This window comes from Clytia hemisphaerica, unplaced genomic scaffold, assembly GCF_902728285.1.
Source record: "Clytia hemisphaerica strain Z4C2 unplaced genomic scaffold, Clytia hemisphaerica genome assembly, whole genome shotgun sequence".
In the NCBI taxonomy this organism is placed as follows: domain Eukaryota; kingdom Metazoa; phylum Cnidaria; class Hydrozoa; order Leptothecata; family Clytiidae; genus Clytia; species Clytia hemisphaerica.
The window spans coordinates 281,579-297,062 of record NW_027104613.1 but is presented as its reverse complement, the minus strand read 5'-3'; the positions used below and the strand labels follow the sequence as shown (position 1 = coordinate 297,062).

Here is a 15,484-nt window from a genome sequence, read left to right as displayed (position 1 = left end):
ATTCACCAAAACCACCAACTCTTGATGCACATTCACCAGAATCACCAACTCCTGCTGTACATTCACCAGAATCACCAACTCCTGCTGTACATTCACTAGAACCACCAACTCCACCATTGCGTTCACAAGAACCACCAACTCCACCATTGCTTTCACCAGAATTACCAACTCCTACTGCACATTCACCAGAATCACCAACTCCTGCTGCACATTCACCAGAATCACCAACTCCTGCTGCACATTCACCAAAACCACCAACTCTTGATGCACATTCACCAGAATCACCAACTCCTGCTGTACATTCACCAGAATCACCAACTCCTGCTGTACATTCACTAGAACCACCAACTCCACCATTGCGTTCCCAAGAACCACCAACTCCACCATTGCTTTCACCAGAATTACCAACTCCCGCTGCACATTCGCCAGAATCAACAACTCCTGCTGCACATTCACCAGAATCAACAAATCCTGCTGCACATCCACCAGAACCACCAACTCCTGCTGTACATTCACCAGAACCACCAACTCCTGCTGCACATTCACCAGAACCACCAAATCCTGCACATCACCAAAACTCCTCTTGCACATTCACCAGAACCAACCAACTCCTGCTGCACATTCACCAGAACCAACTCCTGCGCAACATCACCAGGAAAGAACCACCAACTCCTGCTGCACATTCACCAGAACCACCAACTCCTGATGCATATTCACCAGAACCACCAACTACTGCTGCACATTCACCAGAATCATTAACTCCACCATTGCATTCACCAGAACCACCAACTCCTGCTGCACATTCACCAGAATCACCAACTCCTGCTGTACATTCACTAGAACTACCAACTCCACCATTGCTTTCACCAGAATTACCAACTCCCGCTGCACATTCGCCAGAATCAACAACTCCTACTGCACATTCACCAGAATCAACAATCCTGCTGCATATTCACCAGAACCACCAACTCCTGCTGCACATTCACCAAAACCACCAATTCCTGATGCATATTCACCAGAACCACCAAATCCAGCTGCACATTCACCAGAATCAACAACTCCTGCTGCACATTCACCAGAACCACCAACTCCTGCTGCACATTCACCAAAACCACCAACTCCTGATGCATATTCACCAGAACCACAAATTCCTGCTGCACATTCACCAGAATCAACAACTCCTGCTGCACATTCACCAGAACCACCAACTCCTGCTGCACATTCACCAGAATCACCAACTCCTGCTGTACATTCACCAGAATCACCAACTCCTGCTGTACATTCACTAGAACCACCAACTCCACCATTGCGTTCACAAGAACCACCAACTCCACCATTGCTTTCACCAGAATTACCAACTCCCGCTACACATTCGCCAGAATCAACAACTCCTGCTCCACATTCACCAGAATCAACAAATTCTGCTGCACATTCACCAGAACCACCAACTCCTGCTCCACATTCACCAAAACCACCAACTCCTGATGCATATTCATCAGAACCACGAAATCCTGCTGCACATTCACCAGAATCAACAACTCCTGCTGCACATTCACCAGAACCACCAACTCTTGCTGCACATTCACCAGGACCACCAACTCCTACTGCATATTCACCAGATCTGCCAGGTCCTGCTGCAGAACCTCAAGAGCCATCAGCATCTGTTGCAAAAACACCAGAATCGAGAAATTCAAATTTGGAGACTTAGGGCCACCGTTTTCAACTGGTTACCACTCGTTACCTCGTTACCACATCGTTACCACTCGTTACCACTCGTTACCACCTCGTTACCACATCGTTACCACTCGTTACCACATCGTTACCACTCGTTACCACTCGTTACCACTCGTTACCACTCGTTACCTCTTTTAGTAACAACGCATATTTTGTATACACTGTTTCCATTGCATATATTATTTTCATGTTTTAAATTATATGATATGATACAATTTTTCTGGTCTGTAATTTGTATGACCTGTGTCCTGTGTCTATGAATGACACCTGTGACCTTATGTTCTAAAACATAATTTCAAAGTTATTTTATGATAATGAAACGATTTTATTTCAAGAAATACAAAAAAATAGCAAGTCTATGAAAATAAACATGTCGTAATCATGATACAATTCGACCGCGTGGTGTCGTGATGCAATTCCCAATTTTTGAGGGGGTCCATATTGGGGTCCATATTGGGGTCCATAGTGGGGTCCATAATGGGGTCCATATTGGGGGGTCCAAGTTATGTCTTCTCCCTCGAATTCCAACAAGTGCATGGTTAAGCTCCTGGCGTATTCCAACTCTTTTGTCCCTACCACCATTGACTGGTGGAACGAACTTCCGAATGAAGTGACCATGAATGATAACTTAACAACATTTTCTGACGAACTTCTAAAACATATTTAAATCTCATTTATCCTAACTATATATTTTTACAGCTATAGCCTTACAATGAATCTTTACTTCCACTTTCAAGTCTTAGCACCTTACCCTAGAACAATCTTTGTGCCAAGTCTTAGCACCTTCTCCTAGAACTATCTTTGTGTCATTAATTCATTCATTCCTGCTTAGCATCTACTAATCTATTGCATTATTTCTGAGGTTTACTCAATAATAGGAAGGAGTTTTATTTTATTTTATTTTGTATATATATCAATAAAAAATTTTACTTATTAGCACATTAATTCATTTTTCATATCACTTTTCTTATTTTTAAGTACTATAGCCTTAGTCTTACCTTAGCCTTAGTTAACTTTGTTTAACTCTTGCTCTAGTATTTATATTCTTTCCCTTAATTTTAATAAAACTTGTACATTAGTTATAATATTTATTTTAAACTTTAAATTTTATATGTGGCGAATATGGGCTCACGCCTAATGCTACTTAATTAAATAGATAGATAGATAGATATTGAACTCCTCATTAGGAGGGAACAGATCATAGATTCGAATTGAACGCGTAATTACTATAGCAATTAACATTACATAACACGTTGATATCTCTTCACTCTAATGAAAATGTGATACAAAATTAAAGTGATGAGAGAATCACAAAAACAAAATCAAGAATTGAAAAAATTGGACTCCCATTTGAATTGAACTCGGAGCCCCAAGCATATGATATGAGACAGACGATCTAACCGCATGAGCTAACCACGCTTTGAAAGAAATGAGAGAAAGGGTGAACTGATAAGAAAGAAAAAGGAAAGAAAGAAACAAGAAGAAAATTAATTCCCGAGCTTTGATGTTATTATCGAAACAAAAGGATCAGTCGTGCCGAAATTCTTTTTCGCACACGTCAGCAACTGGCAATCTAGTTTCTTTAAATATGAAAACTAGATTGTAAGGAAGCTTCTAAAAAATAATAGCTGTTTTCTTAGACGGCTACGTTACTACAAGGTTCGAATTTTAAAACAAATTCAAAATGATTGTTAAAAAGATAGGTTTTTACTTCTTGTTTGTTTGAAAAAGTTTCTATTGTCTGATAATTACAGCTGTCATGACAATAATAATTTTCTCAGCTTTTCTTTGAAACCGAAAATTTCCCAAGCTTCTTCTTTCACGCATATTTACAGCTGAGAAATATAGTGCACTATAAGGGTTGGGTAAATCAAGAGAAAATGCACTGAAAGGATACCTTTTCAGCCATATTGAACTGCACTGTAATGGTACGATTTTGAAAAGCAGATTTTGCGCGGTACATACCATCGTTTCGAGTGCCCCCCCCTGGTGGAAAAAGTATTTGTCTATTAGTTATCGTGGGGTTTGAACAATATTTTTTCCCTTATGTTGACGATCGACTCTTACTCACGAATGGCCTGGGCCAACNTCACCAGATCCATCAACACGGCTTTATTTGCCCTAACGATACGCCATCACATTCACCAGAACCATCAACGCTAGCATTAAATTCACCAGCACCACCAACTCCTGCTGTACATTTACCAGAACAATCAATTCCCTTATCACATTCACCAGAACCACCAACTACTGGTGTACATTCACCAGAACCACCAACTCCCACCACTGCCACCACAGCACCAACCAACTCCACCATTGCATTCACCAGAACCACCAACTCCTCCTGCACATTCACCAGAACCACCAACTCCACCATTGCATTCACCAGAACCACCAACTCCTGCTGTACATTCACCAGAACACCATTCCCATGTACACATTCACCAAGCCACCACAACTCCTGTTACATTCACCAGAACACCAACATTCACCAGAACCACCAACCCTGCATTCACCAGAACCACCAACTCCTGCTGCACATTCAACAGAATCACCAACTCCTGATGCACATTCACCAGAACCACCAACTCCACCATTGCATTCACCAGATCCATCAACACCGGCATTGTATTCGCCTAAACGATTAACGCCACTATCACATTCACCAGAACCATCAACGCTAGCATTAAATTCACCAGCACCACCAACTCCTGCTGTACATTTACCAGAACAATCAATTCCCTTATCACATTCACCAGAACCACCAACTCCTGCTGCACATTCACCAGAACCACCAATTCCACCATTGCCTTCACCAGAACCACCAACTCCTGCTGTACATTCACCAGAACCATCAACTCCTGCTGTACTTTCACCAGAACCACCAACTCTACCATTGCATTCACCAGAACCACCAACTCCACCATTGCATTCACCAGAACCAATAACTCCTGCTGCACATTCACTAGAATCACCAACTCCTGATGCACATTCCCCAGAATCGCCAACTCCTAATGCAGAACCTCCAGAACCATCAATCTTTGATTCACATTCACCAGAACCATCAATTCCACTATTTCATTCACCCAAACAACCAAGTTTACCATCACATTCACCAGATCCATCAACTCCACTATAACATTCGCCTAAATCTCCAATTCCTACTGCACATTCACCAGATCTGCCAGGTCCTGCTGCAGAACCACGAGAGCCATCAGCATCTGTTGCAAAACCACCAGAATCGAGAAATTCAAATTTGGAGACTTAGGGCCACCGTTTTCAACTGGTTACCACTGGTTACCTCGTTACCACATCGTTACCACTCGTTACCACCTCGTTACCACCTCGTTACCACTCGTTACCACATCGTTACCACTCGTTACCACTCGTTACCACTCGTTACCACTCGTTACCTCTTTTAGTAACAACGCTTCAAAATAGATTTACCTCACTTAGAGTGTTTTCACTGTTTGTTCAGTGTGGTAAATCTATTTGGAAAACCTGAAAAAAGTTTGTATAGGCGCATACATTCAACTTTTTCAGTTGTGATAGCCTACGTAATAACTTGCGCTCCAGTAGTTTGGTGAAATAGCTCCAATTCTGGCTTTCCAAGTTAGGAGGGACCTTCCCGAAGGCATTTAACGGTGGTTAGACTAGGCACACAGACAGTCATACAGAAACACCATAAAGTGAAAGTATATAGCTATAAACTCAAAAAGTCTAGCTTCCTGAAGGCACATCTCTTCATTGTCTGCGCTGCGATCATCTTAATGGATTCAATCAGCTTTTAGTTTGGAGAAAAGATTGCATCATGAAAAAGTACTATGCACTTTAAAAAAAATTAGGCGCATTTCAACTTTTCTCGACTGTACGTCTGAATGGACCACAATGGCATATCTTTATTTTTCTTTTGACCAACAACATAAAAGATTTTGCTTGAGAAGTACAATCAAAGCGTAGGCGAGTGGAGGGAGTCCGGGCCTTAGCTAGGATTGGTTTCTATTTCGCCCTATTTAAGATGGCGCAGAACTTTTTGATAAATTTTATCCGCAGTATCCTCTTGACTATTGTTTATTAGGCAAAGTAGCAATAGAGAATCAATCAATCAATCAATCAGTAATTAAATCAATCAATAATCAAATCAATTAATTATTCCTGATTATTTTTTATGTTTCAATCTTTAAAGCATTAAAAGCTTTATCTCGTCAACCTGTTCCGACAAGCTCATTTCTTGAACCCGTCTTACATTTAAAATCTATTCCATGTAAATTGGAAGTTTGTTTTGCTACCATGTACAAACCACTCTCAAGGAAGATACTCTCGGGTATCTAATAAACGTACATGTACGTTTATTAATTTTAACAAAAAATTTTCCTCAATTTCAAGTGCCTACTTTTGTTTCTAATGATAAATATCCATCTTTGACTTTTGAGGTTTGTTCTACTCGTCAAAAGAAAGCAAATTACCCAATATTTACTCCCTAACCTCATTAAAAAGATCCTTCAATTAGGTTTGCATGCCTCCATTTTCGACCCTGTACGTTTATTCGCTACTGTACGTTTATTAGGTACTCGAGTAGTCTAATTACTCTGATATGGTTTCCACATGATAGCAAAATGAATGCCAATTTAAGTGGAATAAACTTTAGCTTGCAAAACATAAGAGTCATTTCTTTTTAATTAGATTTTTTCATGTCTTCGTCGAAACCTTAATTATAACTAGGCCATCGTTTTTATTTATTTAGATGGAGTGTTATTGTTATTATTTTCAGGAAAAAGAAAATCTTTTATTTCTTCGTTTAACCAAACGTGTAGTTACTTACTATTTTTTTGTCCCCATGCATTTCTTATAATCTTGCAATTGACATTGTTATGATTATACAATTTATTATAGAATTTTTTAAATATTATATTGCTGCGGTGGCATGTTAGTGTAAGCTATGTACTAGTTAGGAGGAATAGTACATAATATTTTATGTTAATTGTTACGCGTTTTCCCGTCATAAAAAATAAAGAACTTTAAAACAAATTTGAGTGAATGAAAGTGTCAAAATAGTCTGATGAATCGCAGACCTCTATAGATATACTTCCTATACAACCTCATCCCCGTGTATCCCAGGCTTTATTTACGTTACTGATTGACGCCAGAGAATATTAACCTCGTTCCCTGCGTATTATCTAGCGCTATCAGTAAAATCAAAAAGCTGATAATAAACAGGAAACGAGGTTGCTTCCTATATAGTCCTTCCTATAAGAAACTTTTTTTCGCTAGAGGATGAGCAGAAGCCTAGTGTCAAAAGTGTTCATTCTCCTTGAAACAAATGTAAATAACGCTGTGTTATATCTAATTATTTTTATCTAGTTATTACCAAAAAAGTTCGATGCTTAATATTTGTGAAAGCATCCACCGAAGAGGGACTTCAAAATATTTGTTCTGAAGGCACGTTCTAGCTGAATATGGTGGTCTGTTCTTAGCGAACTAAAGAAAAAAAGTCTGCTGGAAAAAAGTGGTCTGTTCACTGAAAGGGGGGTTTCAAGGTTTACGGTAACACGGTATCAGCCTTTTTTTGTCCGGTATTTCGGTATTTTAAGAAAAAAAAGTACGGTATTCCAGTATTTGAAATGCTGCCGGTGACGGTAAATTGCCTAAAAAATGTCGGTATTTCGATGTTTACTCGTAAAAACTTCGGTATTTCGGTAACTTTCAAATTTTTCCGAACTTTTTCATAAAGAGACTTCCAAAAATTGCCTGCGGCGCTAAACTTTTTTAAATTTTAGAAAACTACACCCATGTGTTCTAAAATGATCAGTTTTGTATGTATTATATGACACTTTAGCTTCCAAACAGTAGCGTGGTGACGGATGGGGTCAGAAACAGCTCCACCTCTAATCAGTCTAGTGGCAACTTTTTTGTGGTTATAGTCCACTATCCTTTAAAATGACTTTTTACAAAAAAAGTGCTACCTTCTCTCAAGCACTTACAAATGTCTTTTTTCTTTATTAGAGTAGAATTTGATCCAAAGGTAAATGGACGGACTTAACCTATCTGGAGTCCCTTTCCCTAATTTCACATCACAAAACACACTTTTAGCCACATTACCGGACCTGTAAAATTTTCGTGCTAGCTTTCGCTCGCATTATTTTGTTAAAATATTCCCTCAACCCTTGCAGGTTGCCTTCTTTTGATTTGCCTCCCCAATCTTGGTCAAGCAACCATGCTATTGCCCTTTTCTTAAAGGACAGTGATGGGATAGGTACTGCTTAATTCTCAAATTAGGATTAAAGAATTATCCATAAAAAGAGCTTTTTGAGGTATGTAAAACAATTGTCTAAATTCATAGTGCTTTTAGCCAAATAAGAAAATGTTAAAATCGATTAGAATTTTCTTCCGTCGGCACAAACCATGGTTGGACTTTGTCAGTAATTAAATTTCAATTCTATGATATTTACATTTGGAAATTAGACCGTTCGTCTGATATACTGAGGTAATAACAGTTGAAAATGAAGTTTTCAATAGGGTATCCCTTACTCCTTGTTCCATCAACAATTCTTGCAGTTAAAATACCTTTCCTCGCAAAAGGCCCAAAATGAAATGTAAAAATATTCGGTGACAGTATTTGGAGTTAATTGTGTCCGGTATTCTGGGAAAAAATTGCCGATATTTCGGTATTCAGTACCCCTTGAAACCCTCCCCAGTAGAGTGTCCATAACTCGCACACGCTTGGGAAACACAAATTTGTTCTTGTTAAGGAGGGTTTCCTGTTATAGAGGTTTAAGTTAAAGAGATTAAACTGTAACAGCTTCTTATCTTTTGCGGCACTTTTAACTAAATACAAGAAGCCGGAGGGGCGTGAAGGTCCAGCTGACGTGGAAATAACCGAATGTCGTTCGTACCGGGTTCCTTAAGTGACGCAAAAAATTTCCTTCCCATCCTCCACTCTGAGCTTCTATTTCTTGACACTTTCTTTGTATAGCTAAGTGTTGAAAGTTTTTGGTGCATTTCCCGAAGTTTCGAATATTTTGCCGCTGATGGGATTGGTTGGCAAACGATATCATCCACCAGGATGCATCTTCTCTTATTTCCCACCTATTTTCTACTTTCCTATCTTCTATCCTGATTTTCTGACTTTCTCTAGTGTTTCTAATTGTTTTCTAAGTATTTTTCTGAAATTTGCCCGTACCGGTGAAATAGGTCTCCGACCCCGGCTCGAACCACCAAATACAAGCAACCTTGGTTTACAAACCCAATGCCTAACCGCTGGCGCCAACGAGACACGGCAGAATGCTGTCATTCACAAATAATTATAGTGTGTAATTCACAGACCTTTATTAAGAAAGCTCCCAACCCTACCGGTGCCCCTACAAGGATCCCTACGGGATCCTAAGTTAGGTCACAGGGTACGGATGCCCCTAAGAAGGCCTTTGGCCTTATATTGTGACTCTCGAGCTCCAACCTTAACCCTAACTGATAATAACCGAACCCCCGTCTAGGTCCTTAGATTGAAAAATTTCACTTGCATGATATCGTCTGCCAACCTATATACAAGGCGCCTATGATTAGAACGCCAGCGCCTTAACCACTCGGCCATCGAGTCACAACTGCATTAAGGAGTTCAAAGTTCCTTATAAATATGGTAAATTAGCACAAATTTTCGCTTCGCTCGCATTATTTTGTTAAAATGTTTTCCCAGCCCTTGCAGGTTGCCTTTTTTTAATTAGCATCCCCAATCTTGGTCAAACAACCATACTATTGCCCTTTTCTCAAAGGAAGGTGATGGGATAGGTACTGCCTAATTCTCAAATTAGAACTAAAGAATTATCCATCAAAAGACTTTTTGAGGTACTTAGTTACAATAGTAAAACCATTCTAAATTCATAGTGCTTTTAGCCAAATAAGAAAGTGTTAAAATCGAAATTTTCTTCGGTCGGCACAAACCATGGTTACAATTTGTCAGTAATTAAACTTTTTTTCTTCTATGCTATTTGCACTTGGAAATTAGATCGTTCGTCTGATATACTGAGCTAATAACAGTTGGAAATGAAGGGTGGTATCCCTTACTCCTTATTTCATCAACAATTTTTGCAGTTGAAATACCTTTTCTCACGAAATAGGCCCAAAATGTAATATAAAAATTTTCGGTGACGGTATTTGGAGTTAAATGTATCCGGTATTTCGATAAAAATTGCCGGTGTTTCGGTATTCATTACTCCTTGAAACTCCCCCCCCCGCCCTACTGAAGATTGGGACCAGCTGGAAAAATATGGTCTGTTCTACTGAAGATTGGGACCAGCTGGAAAAATATGATCTGTTCTACTGAAGATTGGGACCAGCTGGAAAAATATGATCTGTTCTTATGAAAAAATAGTTTGATATCCAAAAAATAAGGTGTCTAAGAATTTCCTATCTGTTCTGAGGGAATTTCAAAAAAGTCAAAAAGTCTTTGAGATCTGTTCTTTTCCTCCTGAATGTGGTTGCCTGGAGTGGCAGCTGAAAATTCTCCATCTGTGTAGAACATCTGGAAATTGTCGACCTGTTCGCACAGATATTTAACTGTTAGCTGAAAATTAAGTTTCTGTTCTTAAAAGTCCTTCAGTCGAGCTGGAATTTAGCGATCTGTTCTTATAAGATTTTGTCAGCCCTGGTAGGTAAGAACAGTTAACTCGGGAAAATCCTTCCAGCTGGCAAATCAGAACAGATATTTGCAAATTTTAGGTCGGCGGCTGCTTCTGTATTTGGAGTTTGTAAGTACTTCTTAAAAAATGAATAACTTCTGAATGCACGCTGACAGGGAGATGAGACTTCACAAGTATACTTTGCTGGTTCTAAATTACTCAAATTCATGCAAATCTCAACGCGGATCTCAAAGTTTATTCAATAAATCAAGTTTTTCTTCCTTTTATCCTAATTAGGATATAAATTTTATCCTAGTTAGGATAAGTTATCGTATTGAGGCTAAATACTCGCATTTATCCTAATTTGCAATAGTCCTTGACTGTTAAGGCCTAACCTAACCTCCAAGCAGCTCTTCGTGCTCTAACAATGGTTCAGCAAGAAGACCTGTGAAGGTTCTCGCCTCAGGTTTTCTTTGATGGGCATTGCCGACAATCTGAAATTTCAGAGTACTTTTCACGCGTTCACGATTCAATCGCGGGTATTCGCATAAAATTAAATCGATTTGCTCGGGCCCACCATCTCACCCTGAACGGTAGTTCTTTGATGTAGAAATGCCAAAGTGATTTATGACCGAACAGCCTGAGGGGGAAACCACCACTTCTTCATCAAATAACTCCTGTTCAGTACAAAAATCGGCCATACACGCTTTTTTTATAAGAATACACTTTATAAGAATCTCCAAGATGAAAATAACCAAAATACTAAGAATATGCTAAGAATATCGAAGCTAAAGCGAATATCGCCATCATGGGAATTTTGCTACTAAAGCTAAGAATGCCATTTTAAGAGCATTTTTAATTATAAATTATCAATTATCCCCAAGTTAGGCTCACTCATTTTACAAAATTGTCATTTTATGCTTGACACGTATTTACTAAATGTTAAATCTAGTATGAATTAGGATCCTAACCTAAGAATGTAATGTAAGAATATTTTAGGATGATTTTCCCAAAAAAGTTAAGAATATCCATGATGAAATGGACTTCTCATGATGAAATGGATTTACACCATTCTTATAAAAAAAGCGTTTACTCGCTTAAAAGTCTTCTATTACTATATATAATATAGTTTTTCAAGAGCTTTCAGATTCTATAATTGGTTTTGGCCTAAAATGAGTTTGAAATTTCCATAAAAAATGAGCCCTTGGGCTTTAGCCTAGTTTTTCAATAAGTGGGTCCAGAAATGAGAGCCGCCCTTCTAATATCAATCCACAGGGTATTAGGTGTATCTGGTCCAAATTTGGTGCTTTGTTCCAAATTTGCACGATAATTATACCAGTCAGACCTACTATAATACCATTCCTTTTGAAAGCAAATTCAACTGTATGTGTTCGTTTTGCTGCGGTGGCACTTTAATGGAAATTATGGCTAGTCTTAGATATATTAAGAAAGGCTGATCACGATAAAGATGTTTGCATAATGGTTTGCTATTCAAAAATAACAATTACCGGAGTTTTATTTTTGATTTGAATTCGTCTAAATAACCGATGGTCGCTTATATATAGCCTATAAACTTTTTCCTATCCTAGATCTAGATGAATAGATGGTTAAAATATTTGACCTTACGCATGCGCTTTTTTGAATAGACTGATTCGGCAAAATCTAGTTATCATTCAAAAAAAAATTTAATTTGACAAAACATATAGTCTACCAAGCTAGACGACTAATTCAGACATATTAGAAATAAAGCAAAAAAGTAAATTTTAGTCGTCTAGAAACCTTTGTGCACTAACTCCAAACAAAAAAAAAGTGTCAATATCGCAATTAAAATTTTTTCCCGCTCAAAAAAACTTTTTGAAAATAAAATATGTGTGGATTTGTGTGTTAAAAATGTTTCATTTGAGTTGATTTTACTGCTGAGTTTGTTGCTGCTTGATAAATTGTTTTCTCACTACGCAAGTTTCTGCGTAGCTAGGCCCGGTGTCTATAAGGCTGGAACACCGGATTCTTCCAGTCGTTTATACAAACTAAATCCCGTATCATTATTTGTGTTTATTATTAGTATTACATGCATTATAAACGACTCCAGTCTACATAACATATTGTGCCCCTCAGCTAAAAAGCGTAAGCCAAACCATTCTATAATTCGAAGAAGATTTGCGGTTCCTTGAAGATCGAATTACATGGAGTCGACTGTATCACACCATTTCTGTCCATAACCATGGATCAATGGATCATTGCAATCAGACTTTTGAAAGATGAGGAACTCTCTACGCCACCTTATGACATACTTAGCTTATTCTTTTGATAAAAGTATGTATTTCTTTATTTTTGTATATTTATTACAATTTTATAATTATTTACAGTATAAAGGTTTTGTTTTTAAATAAGAGTGATAACGTTTCTTTTCTCATCAATTTAAATTTATAAGCTTTTACACATTGACACCCCTGTCTCGGTGCCCCGGTGGAACCTTTTCCCTCAGTGGGGATGAAAATTTCTATCGAATTCCCAATGGGGATAGAAAAACTATTGTTACCAGCTCAAAAATTCCAGTGGGGATCGTTTTGGAGTCCAATTTTTTCCGTTCAATTTTCAATGGGGATAGAATCATAGGGCAAATTCCCAGTGGGGTTGAAAATGTAGGGTATTTTTTCCACCGGGACGATTTTTTGGCCTATTTTTCCACCGGGGTGGGGGGTCCACCGGGTCTGTGACACAGGGGTGTACATTGGATCGATACGGGTGTGGAGCAAGATTGGTCAGAAAAAGGAAAAGAAAAACATTTTCAGCTTATATAAGCATATAATATAACAATAGGTAGACTCTGTCCTGATATGAAATATGTGTCTGATATGAAACGGGAACACTTATGTAAAAACAAAACCTTTAAAAAAATTATTTATCTTGAGTTTGGTGCATTATGATTTATTTATTTTACAGTTGAAATATTCGATTTATCTTTTTAATTTGATACATTATGTTGTTGATAAGTACCATCAGTATCAAAGTAGATAAATAATACAATGTGACGACAAACAGCAGTTCTATCTAGCGTGCATTTAGCGAGAACCATGGCGTTCTAAATCTACAGCCCTAGCAAGCGTGCAGCGACTTCGTTTTTGTGGGGTTTCAGGCCCCACAAAAAGGCTCAATTTTCTGAAAATAATCAAAGTCACTACATGCTCGCTAGGCCTGTAGATTTAGAACACCATGGCGAGAACCAAATAACCATAGCAATCATCCGGGATGAAGAAGGTCAAATCAATGAAATAAGGACATAACTAAAAGATAGAACATCGTTTTTGCTTTTGACATAGCTTTCGGCGCCGAACAATGAGGTATGGCGACGAAAACCCGTTTGCTAAATCCAGTCTTTCTAAGCAACGGATTTGGTCGCCATGAGTGACCTTGCACAGTTATCTATGTTCGTGTTTTTTTTAGTCTACACAGCTCCAGGCTTTTAGGCCTTATTTCATTAGGAGTTTTACGCTCGAAATAAAGGAAGATATAACGTAGCCTAGTTTTGTTTGTTTTATAAAAAGTTAATTTAACTTGTTAAGTAATAGCACTTTTTATTACTCTCCTGTTGCACCATAGTATAAGAAAGCCGCGGCTGGAATGATGACGCTGTTGTTTTTGTCGTTAATGGATGTTCTATCTGTGTCTCCGTGGTTTATAAGAAGTCGAAGCTAACAAAATCCTTAACCTTAAAAGTGTTCATAATATTCAATTGAAGAACAATTACTTTTAAAGTTTCAAACTTTTCTCACTGTCCTCTCTTATTACCTTATTTAAAGTATATCTTTATAAATTCCAAATAAATTTTTATAAATTTAGGACCAAATAACACACATTTTATTAAAAGAACTAATTTTCAAATGTTAAACATCGAATGCTTGCTGTCACCTCAATACTGTTGTTTTTTTAATGAAATTTTCACAGAATGCAGCTTGATTATTTATTTACTAATACCAGTAAGAATTTTTCAAAATAATCTGGAAGGCATTTCGAGGCACTCAATTTTCTTCAAATTCTTAAAGCACTGACATTCTGACGTTCTAGTACTTCTAAATCAAGAGTCTTCTTTTACTTTGATCTTATGAATGTGTGAATTATCAAGAGATTTGCGTTTATGAGCAAAATTAAGTCTAACGAAAGAGTTTGTTAAAAGTCAATTAAATTGATAATGGAAATTGTCCCTGCACCATAAAAAAATTCGTTCTTACGACATAGATAGAACAACAAAAATTCAGCTGTACTCATTCCAGCCACGGCTTTCTTATACTATGGTTGCACAAATTTAGATATCCTTAAAATCAACGGAAAAATAGGGAAAACTCAAAAATAATTTTGTGAATATGCACATAAGCTTTTTACTCATAGTTGTGTTTCGACTTAATACTTTTTTTACGCATGTAACAGATGCACGAATTCTATAAATTAGGCTAATGCGTGCCGTGGGGTAGGTTAGAGGGTAATATGACATGGATAAAAATAATGAAATTTAATCTATAGGTCCGTACACAGCTATTTCACAAAGATGAATCATTTTCCATCTACCGGGGGCCTTGTACAATTCAACTCCACTCCCAGTCAAAATCTCGTTACAAACTTTAAAAACCTTATCACTATTTGCAGTATCTTGCAATGTTATAGTACTGCAAAGCTGGCGGTTATCCATAGGATTCTGACCATACACAATAATATCTGTAAAAGCAAGTCGTTGATGATGAGGTGCTCCTATTGTACGATCAAAAATATCAATAAATTTGATTTGTTTCATTCCACCCAAATCAATTCTCAGCCAAATTTCCATTTTTCCCGCTTCCGAGTGAATAAGATTGGTTGAGAAATCATTGCACAATTCTCCTTTATAACCATCGGTAACAAACGCAGGTTTCCCACGACCCGGTTGTAGTTCCGATAAACTGACTGGTCTTTGAAATGCGATGTTCTATCTGAAATGAAATTTATATTGGTGATCGTGAACAAACCGCATAATTATCGGCTTATTAATGTTTACTGATAGCGTCAGATAATATCCGTATGCTCTGTCCTCATCAGGAACGTAAATAAAGCCTGGGATACACGGGGAAGGGGCTGGACGGCGAACTGGGAGATTTGAAACCTGTTCT

General features: G+C 37.9%; 2 protein-coding genes across 2 annotated transcripts in view; both read right to left on the bottom strand.

The window, feature by feature from the left end:
• LOC136824358 (uncharacterized PPE family protein PPE62-like) overlaps positions 1-1,582 on the bottom strand; it is a 2,460-nt gene extending 878 nt beyond the window's left edge. The window contains exons 1-5 of the mRNA XM_067080512.1: positions 1,570-1,582; positions 1,251-1,481; positions 808-915; positions 301-561; positions 20-174 (exon numbers count right to left, since the gene is read on the bottom strand). Coding sequence (XP_066936613.1) covers positions 20-174; positions 301-561; positions 808-915; positions 1,251-1,481; positions 1,570-1,582 — 768 coding nt within the window. The remainder of the gene's footprint in view (positions 1-19; positions 175-300; positions 562-807; positions 916-1,250; positions 1,482-1,569) is intronic.
• A 2,253-nt stretch (positions 1,583-3,835) lies between these two features.
• Positions 3,836-15,165, bottom strand: LOC136824357 (uncharacterized PPE family protein PPE62-like). The gene is made up of 4 exons (XM_067080511.1): positions 14,924-15,165; positions 4,671-4,807; positions 4,294-4,565; positions 3,836-4,195 (listed from the first exon to the last, which is right to left on the bottom strand). The coding sequence occupies exons 1-4, from the start codon at positions 15,163-15,165 to the stop codon at positions 3,836-3,838; spliced, it is 1,011 nt and encodes a 336-aa protein (XP_066936612.1).
• Positions 15,166-15,484: the final 319 nt, after the last annotated feature.